This window comes from Citrus sinensis, chromosome 7, assembly GCF_022201045.2.
Source record: "Citrus sinensis cultivar Valencia sweet orange chromosome 7, DVS_A1.0, whole genome shotgun sequence".
Lineage (NCBI taxonomy): Eukaryota > Viridiplantae > Streptophyta > Magnoliopsida > Sapindales > Rutaceae > Citrus > Citrus sinensis.
The window spans coordinates 13,039,103-13,064,101 of record NC_068562.1 but is presented as its reverse complement, the minus strand read 5'-3'; the positions used below and the strand labels follow the sequence as shown (position 1 = coordinate 13,064,101).

At 33.9% G+C, this 24,999-nt stretch overlaps 3 protein-coding genes and 1 long non-coding RNA gene across 36 annotated transcripts in view; 2 read left to right on the top strand and 2 right to left on the bottom strand.

Moving 5' to 3' along the window:
• LOC107178904 (receptor-like protein 14) overlaps positions 1-13,539 on the top strand; it is a 132,503-nt gene extending 118,964 nt beyond the window's left edge. For 17 of the 31 annotated variants that reach the window (XM_052444078.1, XM_052444076.1, XM_052444085.1 and 14 more), the window contains one exon: positions 11,174-13,539. In XM_052444078.1, the coding sequence (XP_052300038.1) occupies positions 11,174-13,353 (2,180 nt within the window). In that variant the 3' untranslated portion in view covers positions 13,354-13,539. Of the gene's footprint in view, positions 1-7,722; positions 8,192-8,277; positions 8,434-8,545; positions 8,627-8,717; positions 8,781-9,124; positions 9,197-9,324; positions 9,391-9,495; positions 9,571-11,173 lie in introns of those variants that run through there. The other 14 variants (XM_052444102.1, XM_052444092.1, XM_052444084.1 and 11 more) reach the window with 8 other exon arrangements.
• The window catches only part of LOC127903677 (protein REDUCED CHLOROPLAST COVERAGE 3-like), a 63,496-nt gene that overhangs the window by 26,258 nt on the left and 12,239 nt on the right, over positions 1-24,999 (bottom strand). The window lies entirely within an intron of this gene.
• LOC127903683 (uncharacterized) lies at positions 178-2,076 on the top strand. The gene is made up of 3 exons (XR_008056416.1): positions 178-401; positions 556-617; positions 921-2,076. It is a non-coding gene; the product is annotated as an uncharacterized LOC127903683 (long non-coding RNA).
• On the bottom strand, positions 13,711-24,755 carry LOC107178905 (protein REDUCED CHLOROPLAST COVERAGE 3-like; the record flags this gene model as incomplete). Its single annotated transcript, XM_052444075.1, has 19 exons — positions 13,711-15,600; positions 17,113-17,194; positions 17,283-17,395; positions 18,076-18,207; positions 18,303-18,486; positions 18,700-18,833; positions 19,183-19,287; positions 19,383-19,484; positions 19,594-19,686; positions 19,764-20,078; positions 20,431-20,532; positions 20,619-20,681; positions 20,807-21,317; positions 22,196-22,347; positions 22,998-23,531; positions 23,625-23,666; positions 23,802-23,933; positions 24,138-24,199; positions 24,344-24,755. Coding segments are annotated over 19 exons (4,899 nt in total), but the record flags the coding sequence as incomplete, so codon positions are not given.

Here is a 24,999-nt window from a genome sequence, read left to right as displayed (position 1 = left end):
ACTTGTATATACAAGTTATTAATAATAACTTATGAATACGAATGTATATAAATTAATTTTCTTTAATTGGGCCTAAATGGATATTTCAAAAGCCCATAAACAAAAAAATAAAATAAGTTTTATATATAAAGCGAATTAAAAAAGAAAGCACTTACCATTGCTTTGCAAAAGCTCACGGGCATGAGAGGAAGACAATGGGAAAATTTTCATGATTTAGGATTTTTCCAAAATTGAGTTTGGTCTTGCACAACTTGGATTCGAGAGTCATTCTAGAGTATTTTTATCCCTAAGTTCATTTGGAAATTCATTGGAGAGGAATTTAAATGTAGGAAGTGTAGAGAAAGGATTTCAGTGAGAGGGAAGGGATTCAAGCTTTCAAGTTGAATTTCTTACCAAATGAAGTAAGATTTCTATCATTTTATCTTTACCTGAAATTGCATTTACATGAAAATGAAAATAATTCAAAGATTAGTGTACTTTATTTATAGTTAGGGTTCCCAACAAATGGGTGTAGTCAGTCCCAAGCTAATTTTAGTAATTGGTGGATCATTTTAGGTGCACAAGGGCACCAAGGCATTAGAGCCAAAATGTGTAGCGCTCACTATTTCCTCAATTCGGTATGTAAATAGCTTATTGTTATATATTATGTTTGGGTAGTTCATGGCTAATAATGAGATTGGCGATAATGTGGCTGATTTATTAGTATTATAGGATATGGAAATTTAATTATTGAGCTGGAATATGAAATTTTGAGCATAAGGTGCAATTGATGGTTTTGAGAGTATTAGGGTAATTTTTATTTACAAATAATGGATTCGAGAGTTATAAGCTATGGGATAAATATTTATTGTGAATCATATCACATAAAATAGTTGTATTTCTTATGTTTGGAAAGTAATTATGACATTTCCTTGATATAGGAGGAGCTACGAACATCAATCCGCAGTCATCGACGATAACCAAACTTGAGCATCGTCGTTGTTAGTTACACTTGTAGCCCAAGTTATGACATTTGAAAGATACCCTACTCATTCTATGCAACCATCCTACATCACGCCAAAGTTAGTTACATGGGACACGCGTGATCTCTTCGTTAATGATCTTGATTCGCACACCTAAGATTTATGTTCAGCCTTGCACTAGGAATATCACTTATAAATTATGATCCGTGAAATCCTCTGTTTTTAGTTTCTCTGCACTCTTTTATCATTATTTGTTTTTTAACATTTTCTCTGTAAGCAAAAATTGGTTTCTAAGTTTTGCTTCACATATTTGTAATGTATCATTCATATTGAAATTTCAGAGGCTAAAAACATCCAAAAGTTGTGTGCAATCGCCATATTGAGTTACTGATGAATCAGCTTATTTATCCTTAGCATTCCTCTGTTTTGCTTCTCATTTTCCTTTCCTTTATTCAAATTTATTATGTTTATTTTTGTAATTTCAGAGTAGACCATACTTTTATGAATAATTTACACAAACATAAATGAAAAATTTTCTGATTAGTGATCTTCTGATCAATAATCAACTATTTATCCAACTTTAACGAGTCATATAAGAACTTGTCCGGTCTGATCCCAGACAAAAAACAATTTGGCAGGTTTGATGAAAAGAGTTATAATCTCGGTCTTTGTGGTCCAACAATTAATAAGACTTGCACCAGAACATAGGAAAATCCAGCAATAACATCCAATCGAGGAGAAGACGAAGATGAATCTGCAATTAAGATGAATCCTTTGGTTGAATTCGTATTGGCGCTGGCCATGGTTTTCTTTCATCCGTCATCTTGCTAGGCCATAGTTTACTATTATCCTTCTTTACGTGTAATTGAACTTTTATGTATTAATTTTTAGTTCATTGCTTTCAAGCTGGGTCCTTGAAAAATATACTAATTTTTATGCCTCCTTGTGCAATTCATTTGCTACATGAATCTGACGAATTTCTCAGACATGCGGTCTTAAGTCCAGAGTAAAGGCCTGAGTATTTCATGTACAGGTGTCTGTTGGTGATTTTGATTTAGAATTATGGACTTTGAATGCTCAACCTTGCGCAGTTGCACTAGGAATATAGTTATGAAATGACGAATGAAATCCTCTGGTTTTAGTCTCTCTGCTCTCTTTTACTTTCTTTCACAGTTACATTTTTCCTGTAAACAAAATTTGTTTATAAGTTTTCATTCACATACTTGTAATTAATCATTAATGTTAAAAATTTCAGTGACTAAAAACATCCAAAAGTTGCGTGCAATTGTCATATTATGTTAGTGATGAATTAGCTTATTTTTCTTTAGCTTTCCTCTATCTGTCTCCGAGTATTGATATTTGAACACAATCAAGAAACCACCAAGATAGAAAAACGAGTACTGTTTATACTACAACACCACTAGAACGCATAAAACGACAGTACCAGGCCATAGTTTACTTTATCTTTCTTTTATGAGTAATTCATTTGCCATATGAATCTGAAGAATTGATTGTGCATTGTGTTCTTAAGACTATGGAGTGAAGACCTTAACAGAAGTAGCTCAAGATGGCGCCAAAGTTAGTTACATGTGACACGCGGGATAGTCTCTATTAATTATTTTGATTCACATGGAGGCTAAAAACATCCAAAATTTGTGTGCAATTGTCATATTGAATAACTGATGAATCAACTTATTTTTCTTTAGCATTCCCCTCTTTTCCTTTTCCTTTTCTTTTACTTTTCCTTCATTCAAATTCTTTCACTGTGCGGTTGTGGTCCTCAAACTCAATTATGATATTTACTAGTCGTGCGTCGAATGTGGTTCTGATTGATGATACGATTACTTGGTTGTGTTCATAAACTTGACTATTGGTTAACGTTAACACACATCCTCCATGTTCCATCAACTAGCAAAACCGGAACTGTGCATAGACTCGTGCTTTCTCTCACGTACCCTTTTATGACCCCTGTCCCCAGTTAGTTGACAGAATACGTCAATTGAAGGTTGCCTTGCAGTGTGCGTGTTTGATTATAATTATTGTAGAATAAGGACTCCCTGATCACAAGTCAATGAAATTGCAGAAAGTCTATGATCATTGAATGCTAATTCCATCTTACTGGCGTAGACTATGGTTTAATAAATATTTCGTAAATTTCCTCATCGCTTCCTATGTCACAATGATATTGGTGTGGCCGGTGATTTTAGATAAACTCATACCGGTGTACATTATGGTTTTATTATTAATTGATGGACGAACCAATTCATGTTTCTTAAAAAAAAAAAGAGAGAGAAACTTAAAAAAAAAAAGAGAGAGAAAGAAAGAAAGAAATTCATATTGGCTCGTATATTTTATTGCAAAATATACAAGCCCTTGTACACATCGGATAAATTTCTACCAATACTGTAAAGAGAGTTCAAAGAGCCATATTAGCACTTCCTGGAACTATATTATTCATCAATTTTTTTATAATAATATTTTTATATTTTTATTTGTTTTTGGTTTGAGCACTTCAAATCTCTGAATATATGTATATCACCAGTCAAAGATATTTAATTCACATTTAACTTTAGCCAAATAAAAAGCTGTTTTGCAATGGAAGTACTTCCTTCATTAAGTTCTCATTAACCTCACTACTTTGGATTGTCGTTTTGGATGAAATGCATGGATGCAAAGCTTGCTTGGAAACTGAGAGGACTGCTCTGTTAGAAATCAAAAGCTTCTTCATATCAGCAGCAGTGATATTGGATACGATGACGAAGCTCTTAGTTCATGGTTTGACGGTGATGAAGGAATGTCGTCTGATTGCTGTGATAATTGGGAGGGAGCGATGGATCTCTTCTCAATAAAATAACGGAATTCAACTCTTCTCAATACTGGAATAAATTATTTGATATTTGAAACCCAAACGACGCTTAAATTATTAAAATTATCTCAACTAACTTTTATTTTATTAGTTGACTATCTCAATCAACTGTTGACCATCCGATCAACTGCTTCCAAGCTGGCTTGTTTTCCACGGAGCATTAATGAAGCATTTTTCTTCATTGGTCCAAGCCTTATAAGTCTTCGTCAGTCATTACAATTCGATGCTTGCATAGATTTTTTGATAATTCAATGCAAATCCAAGCGTACAATTCAATAGAAACGCAATCACACCCTTAAATTATTTAAAGGGAAATTATAAAGCCCTCCTCCTTTGGTTTAACCTACTATCAGAAATACTAAAAAGATTGAATTTATTTATTTTTCTTCTTATGTTTTTAATTTGTATCAACCAACCGCCAAAAGAATAGAAAAATTCATACAAAATTACCACTATTGCCATTTGTATTTATTTATGTATTGTCATTTCATAAGTGTAATTCTATCTTTTTAGTAGATGACTAATACGAATTGTAAACTTAAGGCGAAAAATGAATAAATGATAAACTTAAGACGGACAGTTGATAATTTTCCTTATCTAAATTCTTAATCAATTTTTGTTTTATAGCATCGGCGGTCTCCATCAATTGGTAGAGGAAAAATAGTAGACAGCCACTTGTTTGTTGCTTAATTTGAAAGTCAATCAGCTTTAATTTTCCCCGTACGTAGTTGTAAATATATGGGAAATTAGCTAAATTGAACCCGTGTACATCTGTCCCAAGTTCATATGAAATTTCTGTTTTTGTCATTTCAAGTGATTGTAATAGTAGTCGAGTTGCAGATTGAGAGCAATCGAAACTTAATTTCCTTATTAAGGTTTATCAATATATTTGATTTTAATAGCTTTGATTCAAATGCATGAACATGAAGGGTCACAAAAGCTTCAAATAACATTTATGTGTTTGTCATTTTAGAGTACATCACACTTTTATGAGTAATTAAACTACTAAATTAAACTTATCAAACATCCAATCAAATTCTTTACAAAACATATTATTTAATAGATTAACTGATAATCCAATGTAATCCCAAATATACGGATAAATTATTTAAACTCTTTCACACAACTTTTATTTTATTAGTTACGACTATCTCCATCAAACTGTTGGAGAAAATATAGTTTGCACTCGCTTGTTTGTTGGCGTAATTCGAGAGTCAGTGAACTTTAATTTTATTTTTCACGGAGTATTAGTGAAGTTCTTTTTCTCCTGGGTCGATGTTGCAATATATATGTAATTTCAAGCTTACAAGTCTTCACTAAAAGACAAAGACTTCAAGATAGCGATGTTATAATGTATTGACAATGTTTTGTCTTTAATAACCCTCTAAAACAAAAATAAGATAATCAAGTATTTTTATTACTTGATATCTCTAAGATGTTTCATTTTCGTTAGGTTGGGTGGTTGGAAATCTTCAGCCAATCAAATTGCAAGGTCCATGATGATAAATGTTTAGTATAAATATCGAAGTTTCCTCGTTGCAAATTTTATATTAACCAATTGAAAAGTTGCTTTGCAATGGAAAGTACTTCCTTTGTCAAGTTCTCATTAATTTCACTAATATGGATTATTATTTTGATGAATGAAATGCATGGAGACAAAGCATGCTTGCAAACAGAGAGGACTGCTCTGTTGGAACTCAAGAGCTTCTTTATATCAATCAGTGATAGGGAATATGAAGACGTTATTCTTACTTCATGGGTTGATGATGGAATGCCGTCTGATTGTTGTGATGACTGGGAGGGAGTTGAGTGCAACGCCACCACACGACGGGTGATGCAACTCTCACTCAATGGGACAAGAATGTTACTATGTCACAATGATATTGGTGTAGCCGGTGACTTTGGATAAACTCATACTGGCGTACATTATGGTTTTAGCACTGCCTGGAACTATATTATTCATCAATTTTTTTTTATAACGTTAAGACATCCTCCATCTCCCACGGGTTAGTTCACAGAATACGTCAATCGAAGGTCGCCTTGTAGTGTGCGTGTTTGATTATATGATTATAATTATACGTCAATCAATGGATGTACTAATTCATGTTTATTGTGAAATATACAAGCCCCTATACACACCGGATAAATTTCTAAACATGTATAAAAAATAGTTGATTATTGATTTTCACGAATTCCAATATATCAAACACCCTATTGAATTATTAATTCCAAAGCACTTTTTTAAGTATCAATAGTGGAATAAATTATTTGACAATTTAAAAGCCAAACTTATGCCTACATTCTTTAAATTATCTCAATCAACTTTTATTTTATTAGTTGACTATCTCCATCAATTTTTGTAAAAAATAGAATTGACGACCATTTGTATGTTGGCTTAATTTGAAAGTGTTTTTCCTCATTGGTCCAGGTCCTACAAGTCTTCGTCAGTCATTATAGAGACCAAAACTAATTATCTTTATCTGTGCCCATCGAAATAAAGATTGATTTTGAATTAACATTAAGATCGATTGTCCAGTAACATTAAGATTGATTGAATCAATCTTTAAAAATCAATCAAACTTCATATTATAATAAATGTGACTTTTTTTTTTCATAAATTCGTAATTTTTGTATAAATCGAGCTTTTATGCTCATGATTGTTGAAGCAATAGAGCGAAAAATTTGATCTTGATAGGAAATATTAATTGAGCATACATTGGGTTTCGATGGACTAATCATTCATAGGTTTTGGTGGTCACCGTGATTGGCGCTTTAACACAATGATTGAATGCTGCAATACATATGTATTTATTTATAAAATTAAGCCTATTTAAATTTCACCTCTACATATATCACACATCATATAAAATGCCATTTGAATGTAGTCCACGCTTTTATGAGTAAATTATCAAATATATATGGAAAATTACTTGATTAATTGTTGGCCATCTAATAATAATAAAAAAAATTAACAAAAATCTAATAAAATAATTTTCTAAACTCACTAAATATTTTAGAATATAAATCGTTGAATAGATTTTTTGATAATTCAGTGCAAACCCAATCATAATATTCAATAAAAGGCCAATCATACTCTTAAATTACATAAATTCTTAGTCAACTTTTATTTTATAGTATTGACCGTCGCCACTAATTGTTAGTGGAAAAAGAGTTGATGGCCACTTGTTTGTTGGCTTAATTTGAAAGTCAGTCAACTTTAATTTTCCACGTAGTTGTAATAATATATGCAAAATTTTTATTTTCCACGTAGTTGTCATTTAAATTGGACCCGTGCAGCTGTCCCAAGTTCATACGAAATTTCTGTTTTAGTCATTTCAAGTGATTGCAATAGTAATGAAGAGTGCAGACTGAGAGCAATGGAAACTTTCCTTATTAAGGATGCCCAATATCTTTGATTTTAGTACAGCTTTGATTCAAATGCATGAACACAAAGGGTCACAAGAGCTTCAAATAACATTTATGTTTTTTGTCATTTCAGACAACGCCACACTAACTAAACATATACGAAGATTTATGTTGATTAATTATTGATTTTCTAATAAATTAATTTAAACTTATCAAACATCCAATCAAATTCTTCTCAAAACACATTATTTAATAGATTGACTGATAATGCAATGGAAATCCAAACATATGGTTGAATTATTTAAATTCTCTCGGTCAACTTTTTTTTTATTAGTTATGATTATCTCCATCAAACTATTACAAAAATTTATAGTTTACAATCACTTTATCTATATTTTCCACGGGGTATTAATGAAGTGCTTACAAGTCTTCAAAGATGGCAATGTATTGGAAAGTCTTAAAAAAGTCTTCAGCCAATCAAATTGCAAGACCTACGATAAACTTTTAGTATAAATTGCTCTGCAATGGAAAGTTGCTCATTGCACATTTAATTTTAACCAAATGAAAAGTTGCTCTACAATGGAAAGTACTTCCTGTATTAAGTTCTCATTAATGTCACTAATTTGGATTATTGTATCGATGGATGAAATTCATGGATACAAAGGATGCTTGGAAACAGAGAGGACTGCTCTGTTGGAAATCAAGAGCTTCTTCATATCATTAGTCAGTGATATTGGATATGATGACAAAATTCTTCCTTCATGGGTTGGTGAGGATGATGGAATGCCGTCTGATTGTTGTGATGATTGGGAGGGAGTTATGTGCAACGCCACCACACGACGCGTGATGCAACTCTCACTCAATTATACAAAGAGATTGAATTATTATGATGGAACTTCGGCTTCGCTTCTGAATATGTCATTGTTTCATCCTTTCAAAGAATTGCAAAGGCTCGACTTACCTGGGAATGGGTTTACAGGCTTCTGTGAGAATAGAGGTCCGTATATATGTATACATTTATTTCTCGTCCATAAATATTTTGTCAGTGACTAATTAAAAATAACACTTCATATGCATTTGCAGCTTACGATAGCTTTGGGAGTTTGAAGCAGCTAAAGATCTTAAATCTTGGTTTTAATTTCTTCATCGACAGCATATTACCATATTTGAATACACTAACTTCACTTACCACTCTGAATCTTCGTTACAATAAGATTGAAGGTTCCAGAACCAAGCAAGGTATACATATACGTTTCAAGCCAGCAGATATACATGTCAGGCAACTTAATTAATTTATTAATTAAAATATATATTTATATTGTCTTGATCAAAATTAATGTTTTCTAAGCAGGATTAGCAAATTTGAGATACTTGCAAGTGTTGGATCTAAGCGGGAACCGCAATATAACTAGTGGCTCTTTAACAAGGCTAGGTAGGCTACTGAGATAACTACCAAGTTAGCACACTAATCACAACCTTCTACAATAATTTTAAAAGTAATAGTTTGCTTTTCGTTGGTATAGGATTATCTTTGACAGACCTGAAAGAATTGGATCTTGGTAGTTGTGGAATAACTACACTTCAAGGTACACGGCAACAAGTCACTACCCAAATTCCTTGTGATATTATTATGGCTTTAATTTTTACATATGTATAATGTCAAATTAAAAGCAATTTTTGACTGGAAAACTTGACAAACTTGACTATAATTGGTACACGACAAAAATTTACTTTCTAATTTCTTAGTAAAATTAAAAAATAAAATAAAATAAAATCATTTTTGAGTATATGATCAATTTAATTATATCTTAATCATCATAAGCTTTATTACTACAATTATTTAATCTAACTTTGAAATTTGTTTCTTAATCTTAATTCTTTTTTTTTTTCCAAAGATGATTAATAAAAGTTTTCTTCTTTCTTGGTGCAGGATTAGCTAAATTAAAAAGCTTGGAAACGTTGGATTTGAGTTATAATTATTATATACACAGTTCTTTAGAAGGCAATTTTTTTAATTAAACAATTTGCACAATTAATTTTCATTTAATATTTATCATATTATTTTAATTAAACAATTTAGACGAGAGTGATGTAACTATTATTGACAAAATTTATGTTTTTTTTTAATAGGATTAGCAAATTTGACAAACCTGCAAGTGTTGGATTTAAGCTTAAATCAAAATTTGACAACGCTAGGTAAGCCATTGAATCTGAGATAAGAAGCAAATTAAGAATTAATATTCTTCAAACGTGCAGATCACATACAATACCTTTAAATGTAATATTTTCATTTTTTATTAGCGCATGTAGGATTGGCAGATTTGCCAAATTTGAAAGCATTGGATCTTCATTCTTGTGGGATAACTACAATTCAAGGTATATAACAACTCACTTCCTCCAATGACAAAAATTGTTTTAGATGTTAATCAAGATGATAATATATTTGCATTTTTTAATTGCTTTAAACTAGATCAAATTTAAATTAGAAGCACTGCTTTCTATACAAAGTTTAGTACTTGACATACTCTATCACCAATTTCCGACATAACCCGCTCATTTCTTTCACTCTCTCTTAATTCTAAATCTTTTTTTACAAAAAAATCAACAATGATATTTATCTTTATTTCAATATTTATAGTTCTGAATAAATTTTTTTTTCCTTATGTTCATTAATTCTTGATGCAAGATTAGCTAAATTCAAAAGCTTGGAAGCATTGAATTTGAGTAATAGTAATATAAAAAATTCTCTAGAAACCCATATTAAACCATTTACATTGTGTTTTTATGTTGAAACATGATAAATAAGAGCCCAATATTGTTTTCTAATTGTTGTTTTCACAAAAAAAATGAAAATGCTATTTTTAAATTTATTTTTAAAATTTAAAAATGTGTTCAGTATCATTTTAAAAATAATCTCAAAAATGAGAAAACAAATATGTTTGGTAAGAATGTCTCAAAGAATTATTATTGGAATAATTTCCATAAACTTAAGATTAAGCAATGTATATTGATTATTTTAATTTTAAGAATAAATTAGGTGATCTTTCTATTTTTTTTGTTCAAAGAAAAATGATAAACCCTACATATTTGATTTAGTTAATATAAAAACATAAATATTATAATGTATATAAAAAGAAAAGATTATTGTGAGGGAAATTGATTCTTTGGGTACAAGAACAACAATAACAACAACAACAACAACAACAACAAGAATAATAATAATAATAATAATAATGTTGATATTATTATTATTTCAGGAGGAGGTAAAGAGAATTCTTCATTTTGGAACTTAATATTGTATTGGGAAATAAGGAAAATAAGAAAAAGTTGTTTCTCATTTCTTTTGTTAAAATGTGTAGAATGAATTTTATATTTTTTAAAAAAATTCAGAAACAATCTACCGAACACGTATCTAATATTTTCTAAATTCAAAAAATAAAAAACAGCATATAAAAACAATACCAACGCACCCAATATTTGCATTACTGATTACACAATTCCTACTTCCCAGTGACTTGTTGGTCGAAGTACTTCGACGAAATTAAATAAAGTTTAAGAAAGCAACCAATATATTATGAGTTTCTCTTTACATTATCCAACAAATTTAGAGATTAGAAAACCAATATCCAACGAAAAAGACGAAGTCAACAAACTCTTCCGTAGAAAATCATTATTTTAAACAACGAGAATTGCTGAAACGCTTATTGAATGGATTACGATGAGCAAGAATTGCTGACTGCTTTTATATTTTTATTATTATTTTCTTTTTTATTGTTAGATTAATTGAAACGCTTTTGCAATCAACATCATATTATATGAGAAATAAATTCATATCATTCTATTATTATTTATGTTGACCAAAATACTTAGACAATTTGATTTCATGTCCGTTTTATAAGTCTTATATTGGGTTTATGATTGAATGTGCTATAATTAGTTTTCGTTTTATGAAATCTGAGCTTTTTATTTTCACTTTTAGGAATATGTAATTTGAAGAATCTTCTTGAGTTGGATTTAAGCTCAAATAATTTTGAGGGTCATCTTCCTCAGTGTCTCAACAACTTGACCCATCTTAAAGTTCTTGATATTTCTTACAATCAGTTAAGTGGAAACTTTCCTTCTGTCTTGACCAACCTCACATCACTTGAATATTTGGATCTCTCTTTCATCGATTTCCAAGGAACATTCTTAATAAATTCATTGGCTAATCATTCAAAGCTTGAGGTCTTGGTACTCTCGTCAGGAAACGATATGTTGCAAGTGAAAACCGAAAACTGGCTCCCCACATATCCTCTCAAGGTTCTCCAATTATCTCACTGCCACTTAAATGTCAATAGTAGTTTTCTTTTACACCAACACCACTTAAAATTCCTTGATCTCTCTCACAATCAGTTGGTTGGCAATTTCCCAACTTGGTTGTTGCAAAACAACACAGGATTAGAAGTTTTGATTTTGTGGAATAACTCATTCTCGGGAATTCTTCCGCGACTTCCCAATGCCAAATACGACAAGCTTCGTCATCTAGATATTTCCACTAACAATTTTTCTGGTAAGCTACCAGAGAATTTGGGTATTGTCTTTCAGAAATTGATATATTTGGATGTGTCAAAAAATAGTTTTGAAGGTAATATTCCTTATTCAATCAGTGAGATGAAAGAGCTAATTACTTTGGATTTGTCTAGAAATAATTTTTCAGGAGAATTACCTCGATCTATATTCTCTAGTTGCCTCTCCTTAGAAACGTTGGACCTATCAAATAACAATTTCTATGGCCAACTTTTTCCCAATTTTATGAACTTGACTCATTTGAGTTCATTACGTTTGAACAACAATCATTTCAGTGGGAAAATGGCAGATGGTTTGTTGAGCTCCACTTTGCTGGATGTATTAGATGTATCCAACAACAAGTTATCCGGCGATATTCCCCACTGGATTGGCAACTTCTCAGTCCTTTGGCTTCTTTTAATGTCAGAAAATTATTTGCAAGGTAGTATTCCGGTCCAGCTCGGCAATCTTGAAAGTCTTGAGTTTATAGACATCTCCGAAAATGGTTTGTCTGGGTCCATGGTATCTCTCTCCAATCTTTCATCAGTGAAGCACATTTATCTGCATAACAATGCAATTAATGGGTTAATTCCAATTGCATTGCTTAGAAGCTCTACATTATTGACTCTCGATTTGAGGGACAATAAATTTTTTGGTAGGATTCCTCATCAGATCAATGAGCTTTCGAATTTGCATTTTCTTCTTTTGAGAGGGAATTCTCTACAAGGACGTATTCCTAATCAGTTGTGCCAATTAAGAAAATTAGGTATCATGGATCTTTCACATAACAGACTTAATGGGCCGATACCTTCATGCCTGGGTAACATCTCATTCGGGAGGGAAGCGATTGATGATGGTTCATTTGAATATGAATTTGCTATGTCTAATCGTGATTCCGCTTCTACTTACTACAATTCCACTCTTCATCTGCTGCCGCCAGGTGAACTACATGGTGGACTAGATCAACCAGTAGGTGTAGAATTTGTGACAAAGTATAGATATGAATTTTTCATTGGTCTCAATCTCGACGACATGGCTGGACTGGATTTGTCGAGCAATGAGTTCAGTGGAGAAATTCCATGGGAAATTGGGCATCTTCAACATATTCGTGCACTTAATCTGTCCAATAATTTACTATCAGGCACTATACCAGAGAGCTTCTCCAATCTGAAAATGATAGAGAGCCTGGACCTTTCCCGCAACAAATTAAGTGGCCGAATTCCTCAACTAACTGAGCTCAACTTTTTATCAAACTTCAACGTGTCATACAACAATTTGTCCGGCCCAATCCCGGACAAAGAGCAGTTTGCCACCTTTGATGACAGCAGTTATAAAGGTAATTCGGCTCTTTGTGGCTCAATGATAAAGAGGAAATGCAGCAGCGCGTTGGCACCACCAGCGACACCTACAGGAGGAGGAGAAGATGAAGGCGATTCTGTGATTGACATGGTGGCATTAAGATGGAGTTTTGGAGCATCCTATGTGTCAGTGATTTTGGGTTTACTTGCAGCACTTTGGATAAACTCGTACTGGCGCAGACTGTGGTTCTATTTCATTGATAGATGTATTGACACATGCTACTATTGGCTTTTCAAATATGTTTTCCATCGGTGACTGTGCTTACTAGCACATACCGTTCTGCCGTGTATAACTTATCGTGCTTTGTTATGTCTCCATTGGCTTTTCTCCAAACAGCTATGCATCCATTAGGATTAAACTTACGGCTTCTTCTTCAGTTTCTGTTGATTGCAAATTTAAATTGAATAAGGAATTTTGCCTACCATGTCAGTTGTAATATCATCAGTGCAGCAACTTCAGCTGCAAATGTAAGCTATCTATCAGTGGGTCAATTCAACTCCATTCCGAACGTATTGTTCACACGCACCAACCAAATACCAAATAATTTGAGGCATAACTACAAATCTCAGTCTAAAACATTAAAATCCATTATAGAACAACATCACAGATCTCTTGATGAGGAAAATCGCCCAATTAATTTATCATCATTTATTGATCAAAACAAAATCTCTTAACAAAACAAGAAACCGATTTGTACAAATATTATATTAGAACATCCAGAGAGGATATCTAAAATGATACAATCAAGTATTGATTAAAACTTGCTCCAAACTTTAACCATCTCTACAACGGTAACATTCACTAACAAATTTTTCGAATAAAATTGGGAGAAACAGGACGGCACCTTTGCATTTTATTGCTTTGCTCTCTCTTTTAACGAACAGAAGCACAGATGGATTGATGATTGTACATCTCAGTTACCCCATTTGTGATCTGCTGTCGGTTTCTTCTCCGTTTTCTGACAACTATAAATCCTTCACCATCCCCACTTTTTTGGTTTTCCTCTTTGGGTTTTTGCTGTTCTTGATCATTGGACTGAGATGCCAAGTTTGTTTTGCCCTTTTCATTTCCATAAAGGATCTTTATGATAGCACTATCATTTGCAATTGCATCTGAAGAATTTTCTGAATACCCAATCTTCTTTTCGTAGCCTGAAGAATGACTTGGAGCATCCATATTATGCTGGACTGACTTTACAATGAAGCTAAGTAGTATCTGTCTTGCCAGCTCTGACTTCTCCGCCTCTGTACTGCTCTTTCTTGAGGTATTATCCTCGCCTTGAATACTGGACATTTTGTCAAGTTTCTCATCGTCTGCCTCACTTGTGTCATTTGAAGAGTTTGACTCATTTGAAACAGTTGAATGTGCATATCCAGGATTTATTTGCCAACCTCTCATTGGCACAAACTCGGGTGCATGCGGGTTCATGATTCTTGAAGGCCCCAACAGGTTTCTTTCCATAATGGAAGAGTGGTATTTTGGAAATCCATGTTTCATAATGTAAGAATAATTATTTCTATAATAGAGAGGCGACCTTGGCCCACAAGGAACTCTAGCAGCAGCCGAAGGTACAGCAGGTTCTGCAAGCATACCTTGACTAGTTCTCGGATCATAAATACTCGTGGCTGCTACAGAGTGTAGCAGATGAGTCATGGAGACAGCTCCTGGGTTGAATGGTTCAGCTGTGGCAGAAAGCTTACTCCCATTTGTTTCCATGGGCTTTTCCTCATTAGAAGAAGAAGGAACTTCCTCGGTATCTGCAGCAGTAGTTTCAGATTGAGTTACACTTCCATGAGTTTCTTGAGACTGACCATCAACTGGCGCATCTTCAACGGGAGAGAAATGGTTATTCAACTCCGCCTTTGATGTCTCAGGAGCATTACTGCACATCTGTGTTTCAGTTTTTTCTTCAATTTCTTCATCAGGTTTCTCTGGTAATGGCTTTAGAACCGTACCTGGTGGTGCCACAGCTACTTCTTTGTAAGACAGCGACTTGGAAGCCATGGCAGTAAGGTTTGGTGGACTTGCATAAACTTCGGAGACAGAAGCTTTTGCCTGCAATTTACTTGAATCCTTCTTGCCTGTTAACTCAGTGGTGGTGGTCCTTGAAGCTTTTTCCCGTGCTGGAGATACAATTTCCCGTCTATTGCCTTTTTCTCTAAGATTTGAATGTTCACAACCATTGACATTTAGCTTTGTAAGAACAGGTCGCCTCCGGTTGAGCTTCCGAACAGCAGCATTTCCTGACCTACCTTTTGGATTGGCTTCTTGCCACCCCTCATCAGAATTTGTTTCTTCCACAAACTCACCTGAAATTGCCGGTCCATATCTAGTAATATCATCATTCTCCTCTGGCTCTTCAGGTTGAACACCGTCTTCTATTACTTCCTCGGTCTTGCTTTCCACTATAGTCATACTCTTTTTCAATCCATCATGGGGCAGTGCATCTTCCACCATCATATCATGATGTGCTCCATGAATCTTTTCCCTAATCTGCATTACCTGAAAAAATAAAAAAAATAAAAATAAACAAAACCTTTTTAACTTGTATGCATATAAAATGTCAAAAATTGAGCAAATAGAAATAGTTCATTTTAAGTTACAATCATCTTGTAATTTTACAGTAGCAAAATTTATTACAACAAATCCGGACATAACATGAGGCAGAATTCAGTGGAACATAATGGGAATTTGATATGTACATGCCTGAAATGTTGAAAAAAACACTCAGTGAGAAATTATGCTAATATATACTATGTTAAACTAATGAAATTCTTCGGCCTTTTGAATCAAGGAATTCTCAAAAAAAAAATAATCATAGCAAAATACTTTACTAGTGTCTTAAATTGTCAACCAGGTAATACTTCAAATTAGCACATAATAATCCTGTCTATCTAATATGTAGTATTATTTGGTTCTCCAAGGCCTACAAAATGGGGAGAAAAAAAAAAAGGGCAAAACTCCAACTGCCAAATCGAAAAATGTTTTTCTAGAATCAATAAAAACAACCATTAAATAACAGTAGAATGGAAGAACTCCATCTACTAGCCAAAATGATAGATCTGTCATATCCATCCATTGCACTTCAAATTAATGGTTTCTTCCCACTCTGTTCATGATTACGGGGGAAAACAAAAACTATCACTCGTTCTGCTCATCATCTCTGAATTTCCAAAGAACTAGCAGCTTGACCAAGCAACCCTCCATCATTGCCTACTAACTATCAGCTGGCCCAATCTATGGCCATCAATAGATCAGAAACTTCTGAAGTTTCAATCATGTCTGCGATCTGTATAAGCATGTTAGATTTCTTTTTGTTGGGCAGGGGATTCTATGCTGGAAATGGATGTTATAATTGGTGCCTTCAGAGTTCACTCAGAAAAGTAGAACTATTATCCTGCAGATATATAGTTGCATTTTGCATGGCCAACAAGTTTACTCGTGTCATCAGCAAATCCAAAACTATATGCAGCCAGCAGAGTGTACTCTAAAATACCAAATCCTAACTACAATTAGTTTAAGAATCCATTCAGATGACATCACAAGAAAAAAGGAACAGAGAACAGCAGCAGGCTTAATGCTTCATTTGACATAGCTTTTCAAATAGATCTTATCTGAGTAGAGCTTTTGTTAGTAAAGATTTTATAAGTAAAGTTTTTACCCAAAAAATTTGTGTTGTTTGGTTGTCAATAAGAGCTTTTATTAAAAATTATAAAATTACTTTAATAAGTAAATTTTTTAAAGTTATGTTTTGGAAAGAATAAAATAAGATTATCAAATAAGTAGAAAATATTTTAGATATTTTAAGATTTAAAAAAAACTTTTTAACCTCTACTCTCAAAAGCACAAAATTCGAGCTTTTGGTAGTAGAGGCAAAATAACTTATTTAATTTTCAAGAGCTCTACGAAAAAAACAATTAAACAAAAAAAAAAATTGATAACAGCTTATGGGATTAAATAAAAATTTATGACTATTAGATAAGTCATACTAAACAGGCACTAAGTATATACTACCTTTGCACGTCGTTGTTTCCTATGTGCTTCGCTTCTTTTAGAATCTTGACCAGGACTAATGTAATCCAGGAGATCTGACACACTGCAAAAAGCGATCATTATAGGTCTTGGTGCCACAAGAAATAATCAACAATTTAGAAATAAGTAATGTGGGAATACCCTGTTAATACCTAAGGTGACCTTTACTCGCAATGGACGCATCTGGCTTTGGAGTTCCATTCCGTGCCGCTTCTTGCTGCTCTAGATCTTTTGATTCAAAATACTCCAGCCATGCAGCAGCATCCTGTAAAACGAAAAAAAATACAACAAAATAACAAAAATCTCTTCCCATCAATAATATGGAACTTGAGAAATTCTCTTATGACAGTTAAGATTAGAGGTGGCAAAATGGATTACGACACGATTACACAACATAATATGACATATGACCCATATTCGTGTTGACAAATATTGACACGATTAATAAATGAGTTGACACAACAAGATAAATAACCATGTCGTATCTGTTTTGGACCATCTCAATATGATTATACGTTTATAACACAAATATCAATTATTATGTGTTAATATTATTGGAAAAAAAAAACTAAAATATATACTAAACACTAAATTAATGACTCATGTCATACTCACATTATGTTATAAACTTATTCATGTCATACTTATGTCATTTTCACTTATTTATAACTCATTTTTTTGACACATTTGTTATTTTAAAATTAATTTTTAATTTGTTTGTATTTAATATTAAACAAGTCAACACGATTAATAAACGGGTCATATCCGTATTTTGATATTTCGATACAATTAATGAATGAGTCATATCCATATTTGACACCAAAAATATGCCTCCAATACAATTTGTTTTATATCATAATATCACCTGTAAAAGATTGACAAGAAAGAAGCCAACTAGCCAAATTGCACAACAGAACCAATTAAAATATGACTACATGTAGTCACCTGAGTACGCAGATCTTCTAGTCCAAGCTTTGCTTGGAGAATCTTAAGTGTAGTTTGCTCATGTTGCACACTTAGTGAATATGCCTCCATCAAAGAAAGAGCTATGGCTATGGCATGATAACTTGCAGCTGTCTGTCACGTGAAGAAATCAAACAAAATTCTGAGTTAACAGAAAGATTTATAATTCTAAAGAGTCTGTATACATGCGTAAATAGAGAGAGAAAAACCTGTATATGGTCACCTCCTAATAGTCTTTGGTTGCATTTAAGGGCTTCATGCAAATATCTAAGAGAAAGATGAACATTTCCCATGCCCTCTTCCATCATAGCCACATTTATGTATGTTGCAGCCGTGTTTGGATGTGAAAGTCCACAAGTAAAATGCAAAAGGAATAAGGCACGATTTACATATCTGCCAATGGTACGGTATGATCAGGAGCTAGAGCCAATAAAAGACAAATGAAAGCTAAAGTAGGTAGATAAAAACTGCATTCGTTCGAAGCAGATTCAATACAAAGGTCACATTTTTTGAAACTTCCAATTTAATTTATAAATAAATAAACCTTAATCAGTTAAAGAATGAAAATCACAAAGTTGCTCTGGTAAATCAAGCAGTGCTACTTACTTAAGAGCCAATTCAATGTGTTGAAGGCGATAATAGAAAACTGAAAGATCCCCATAGCTTTTCATTGTATCTGGATGGTCAAGACCAAGTTCCCTCTCATTAATATCCAATGCCTTCTGCTGATATATAGTTGCCTAAAATGAAGAAGAAGATATCTTGAGTACATACGAACGCCACTCTCACACTCAGACGCAGATGCCATTAGACCAAATGCCAGAACATAAGAACTATGAACGTGTTTGATTTAGTTAAAATATATAATCTGATATCAAAATCATGCTAATGCCTGTCCATGTAATTCCTAAGTCCAGAAAATTATAATTTCTAATGCATATCTTTATACAAGACCATAAAAACTAGCCATAACACAGTTTCAAATCAAATGTCCCACTGAATGAGAATCTCCGTACAGAAGGACGTTATAATTATACTCGACTTAGAATCACCAAGTTAACACTGAAATACAACTGAAGATTGTCGTACCTGATTAAAGTCTCCAGTATGGTAGAGAACTACAGCTAGAAGACTGTAAGCACTTGCAGTAGTCCGATGGTAGGGACCACAAACAGCTATCATCCTTGCCAGTGCCTTACAATGCAAGTAATACATCATATGAGATCAAGAGATGCCTTATTATGAAAAGAATAATGTAATTCTTACGTATAGATCGAGTGGGTTATTACCTTTGTCCCATAATTTACAGCATCTTCTAGTTTTCCTTTATCAAGGGCAATTTTGGATGACTCTAATAAAGTCCGCCCATCAGCTGAAGTGCAACCTACATGCTGTAGAATGCCATAAAAATAGCACAATTACATTCAATTTACAAATGAGTGACTCATTGAGAATGTAAAAACTAAATCAAAACACAATTAAGAGAGAAAATAGTCTCACCTTGCACACAGGAACCATGCTGACAATATCATCTCTCGTGAATGGGTTTGGGCATTCCATATCATAATCTCTTGGAACCAACTCCAACCCAACCTGGGTAAAGTTTACAAGCAAAATTCAAGCTTTGAAAATAATCCGCTGCCAAAGGAACCGAAAAGACAGTACCTTACCTTATGGCAAAGCCCACGTAGAATTGAAATCTTTCTCAAATGCAGAAACTCGTCTTTCAGGGACCAACCAAATCTTCTGCCAAGAAATGTTCGTAGCCACTGCAATCTAAGGATATGATCTTCATTCAAGCTTTGCTCATCTTCCATCTCACAACAGCCAAATAAGAAATTTAGGGAAGAAGCTATAGCTGCAGATAGGTCTGATAAATAGTCAACAGATGCGATGACTCCTTTAAGTACATGCTTGAACGCTCGAGTAACCATCTCATGAATACAAAGTGATTGTATGTGAGGAAGCTTCTCTGCAAGTTCAACCTGAATTTGTAAATGGGATTAGAACCAACAGAAGAAGAATACCAGGCTTTCAAGTATTAGCATGTCAATTTCTCAAAATATTGTATGTCATACAACATACAGTAATATCTAAAGACGACAATAATTCAATATCTTGGAAAAGGTCACCATGTCAAAAATTCTATCATGTAGTACAATTTTCAAAAAGGAACATTGATAATTCAATCCAGGAAGACTTGGGGAGATTGTTTACATATAGAAAGATAACTTAGGGGCTTTGTTTACATAAAGAAAGACAACATTTGTTTATTCTGATTTCCACGGGTGAATAGGTTGCATGTCTGAGAGAGAAAGAGAGGGAGAAATTCCTCACCACGCGACCTAAAGAGCGCATTTGTAGTCCCCTTAAATGCATAAAGTCTGTCAGTGTGCGGCCATCAACCGGAGAAAGTTCAAGTGATCCAAAGTCTGTTACCTAATAAAGAATGGAAATTAGTCCATAAACCATCCCCACACGTCTAAATTGGCTGCAACAAAGGCCCTAAATAAATTAAATAGTACCAGCTTTGGTAAAGCAATGTCATCATAATATTTGTATGCCATTTTCATAAGCTCATCCACTGCCTGCACAAGAAATTAATTTTACCAGTTCCATATGAAAATAAAACAAACCAAATTTAGCATAATGAAAACACAAAAAGTAGCAAACTTTACAGTTGAAATGCAAAACAAACTTGAGATTTTGAAACCTTTGAATGAAGGCCAGTGCCAGTTTCTTTCAATCGCAAGAAGGATTCTTCAGAAATTAGTTTTTTCAATTCCATCTCACAATTGAGCTCGCCATTGCTTTGCTGTCTGCCATTAGTTCCCACATTCATGCTGCACGGTCCATTGTCATCTTCGTTAGCCTCATTATTGCTGCCAACAAGGTTAGGTCTGTTCTCCCTCTTCTTCAAAAATTTAAATTGCTTCCCAAGACCTTTGACAGCATGTTCAGTCTCAATATCATCGCCAGACCTCATTGACTTGGTATCTGTTAGGGTTTCCTGCTTTTGTAGATGTTGCACCCAACAAGAACCAAGTTCCCATCTAATAGATCTTTCTGATGCAGTTGGCTCCAGCTCTAGCTTTGCTAAACTCTGTTTAATAACTCTTCGTACAAGACTTCTAAGAGCTTCTGAATTATCCAAATTGCACAGAGGTGACCGGTCTCCTCTAGCTGATTCAGCACTGAAAGACTTCTGAAGTACAAGCCTTAAGCTGCAATAAATAGTTTACCCTGTCAGAACTTAAATGGAGAAAGATATAAGAGTATATGAAACAAAGGCAGAATCCACCAAAGAAGGTCTAAATACTTTCTGAAATAGCACAATCCAAAAAGCTGATGACCTATTTCAGCAACTGAGCATCCACTGTAATTATACTTTCCTTTATCCTTTATTTGAACATCATCAACGATGTCTGTTGGTTATTTTGTTAATATAACAATTACAAACCAATGTCAGGGCACATAACTATAAACACTCAACCATTATTGTGAAAGCCATGACTTAATGTTTCCTGCAACCACTCGTTATTTTTTAGGTGGTCTACAACTATGCAGAGGTGAAGCATCCCCATACAGTGAAGAATCTCGCACCTATTTTAATGGAGGAAAAGCCATTTTCTGGTCCATAGGATGCTGAAAGAGGAGTACATATCCCTAACTAGATATCAGCTTTCTTTTCTTTGGCCTATTCATAAACTTAACACTTGAAGAAAACCTGGTTTAGAAATCTGACATCAACTCCCCTTAAGAGTTCAGACATCTACTGATTAGATCCCATCTAAACAGGAAGAAAAAGGAACAGGTGCTATCCTTTCTTAAGAATCCCCAACACCAGCATTTCAATCCTGTTCTATTTGGTAAAAATAAAGAGAATAACAATGCTCTGCATCATGAATTCAACTGTGATAGACACTAAGCAAAGAAGCTCATACCAGTTAGCATTTCTAAGATATCTTGCAGAATAGCTTAAAACGGTTAGTGGTTGAAAGATAATTTTTCATATCTTACAGCCATTCTCTATCTGTAGATTTCCTAGTCTTTGTGTGCTAAGAGGAATCGACAGAGGAAGAATTGTGTTACAATTTCAGACCTGTTAATATTAAGAGAATTAGCTCCTCCATCAGGTTGATCTTCAATTTCAATATCTTGTGTGCCAAACTTCTCCGTCACATCACCAACAACCTTTACTACAGCGGTGTATCCACAGTGTCTTACAATGACGGTACCCAATGAGGAGGTATCCTGCCAAAAACTATATTGTTTCAGTTCTCTTTATCACAAAATCTTTCAAACTAAAATAAAAGAAAGAGAAAAAGAAAAGGAAGATAAATCTAGATATTTCAAGAAAATTTTATTTCAAGATCTACCATGCTGAAAACTTTAGCAATTGTATCACTAGTTGATATAATACAAGCATGCCCAACCAAGGTTAATAGGCTTCCCCAAAAAGGGTTGATGACATTAAGCTGGAGCAAACTACAAGCGGAAAATCAGAGGGATATGGATAAAATGAGTAGAAAGACCTGCTATCAAGTGATTTCAACAGAATAGGGAGTCACCAAACAGAATGGCACATAAGATTCATGAAGCTAAACCAGATATATAAGGTTTGTAACGAGTAGTGATTCTTAGGAAAGAACCTAAAATTGACTTTCTTGTGCATTCATAAATGTGTAGAAAGAGAGAATGAAGAGGATGGGTATTTTAGGCCATCATCAAATGCTAGATATCCGATACAGAGTGAAACATCTTAATCCGACTGAAAAAACACTCCCTGACAAAGGTAGAGCTATATTATTCCGCCCACGTAAGTAATTTCAGCTTTGATGAATGTCTTTTATGTGTGTGTTCTGTGAACGTAAGCATAAGAAGTAAAGGAGAAATCGACTTACGTGAACAACTACACTCTCATCTGCAGTAACACCTTTTAGTAAATTCCTTTGAGCAACATCTGCAGCAGACATACCGGATGACTGATTTCCTTTAATAGTAACCTCAGACTTCAAGCTTGCATCTACTGTATCACGTTTTACTGTAATGGACAAGTCTCCCACACGATCTTCATGCAAGATTGCCCCCCTTTGGACATTGATTGTATCTTGAGTGTGTAAATTTGAATCAATGAGACGGCGTATTGCTCCAACAGCTTTAAAAATTGAGACATCAACAAATTGGTTATGAAGCAAAAAGGCCTTCTGATCTCTAACCACCCTCTCCTCTTCAGTTTTGCAAGGAAGCCTAGCCAGTATAGCAAATTCCGTCGCCCATGGTCGTAAATCATGTTCTCCATCTCTTCCCTGGCCTCCGCCATTGCCACCCCAATTCTCATCTTCTGCCGGTAGGCATGGGAAATTTGATGGAGACTCAGCAACAGATGGAGGTACAAGCCATGAATTAGCTCGAAATCCATAGGGAAGATTACCAAACTGAAGAAGGATAATGAATATACTATATCAGTAAAATCAAGTTAAAATCACATTTGAATTGGTAATAAACTATGTCAGCACAGAAATTGTTACCTTATTATGTTCAACAAAAGCTTTCATTAGGGATTCATATGCCTGCATCACGCATAATGACCATAATTATTAACAAAACAATTGAAGGATAAGCTAATTGAATTTACAGAGGAAAAAAAGATGCATTCAGATAAAAAAGAAAAAAATAATCTGTAGATTCAACTATTGAGTACCCACATTGGCAAAAGCTCGACTGAGATTTTGCAGAAGATCCACCAGGGAGTTGCTTTGGAAAAACTGCTTTCCCAAAGTATAGAACCCTTTTACTGATGCAACTACTTGTATAAGCTTTCCATTGCAGATTTTTATCTGTAAGCACAAAATACAGTTTCCCGCACTTTCAAATACTCACATTACTTACAAAGACATGAAAATAATCCATGCATTCTTATTAATTAGCAGACAATGATTATTAAATCTTTAACACTCATTGGCCAATTCATCAGCAAAAATAACATTAATTAGTCCTTCAACAACAAACCACAATAATCAGAACTTTATATTAAATGGCACCTGAATTTCAAAATAATCACCGTCGCGCTTCTCTCCTTCTTTGCGTTCACATTTTCTCAAATCTTCAAAATCAAAATTATTAAAAATTAAAATCAATAAACAAATTTCATATTCAAAAAAATCACATATATTTATATCATTTTCCTTTTTTTTTTATCAACCATGTAAAAAACGAAGACAAATAAATAAATGAACATTAGGCTTACTTAAGATGGGGGGAGTGAGGTGAGAGAAAGAGAAGAAGTCATAAAACTCGGAGAGTTTTGGCGTCGGGTGAATGGCCGCCATGTCCAGACTCGGAGAAACCGCCGATGAAACTGGCGATGACGTGGCGCGGGTCCCGCTTCGGTTATCTGCTGCTGCTGTTGCTGCTCCATCAGACAGAGCGGCAGAGTTTGGTGAAGGCGGGTGGGGCCTACTGCCGTTCTTTCTGGCACATGACTCTGACGATGGCGGCAATCGGGAGTTTCTGGACTTGGAGAACCGTGTGGTGCACGCGACGATGTCGAGAAGCCGCCGCACGTGTGCCACGGCCTGAGATTCCTCGGTGTAGTCCTCTGTCAAGGACAGTGCCAAAAATGTAAATAACAAGGAATTGCCGGGCAAAGGTTTTTTCTTTTATTATTTTAGTTCTTTCTATTAAATATTAACTTAATTATAAGTAGAAAATAATTATAAGCACTAAACTATTCGTCAAACTTATTTTTAAAAATATTTTTTATAATTAAAATACTTCTAGATTAAATCTATATATCTATATCTATTTATATATATATATAAAGTTAGGAATTGAGGAGGTGATGTGGCATCACTATTTTGCTTCTTTGTAAATTCTCTATTATCTAATAAATAGAGAATTTTT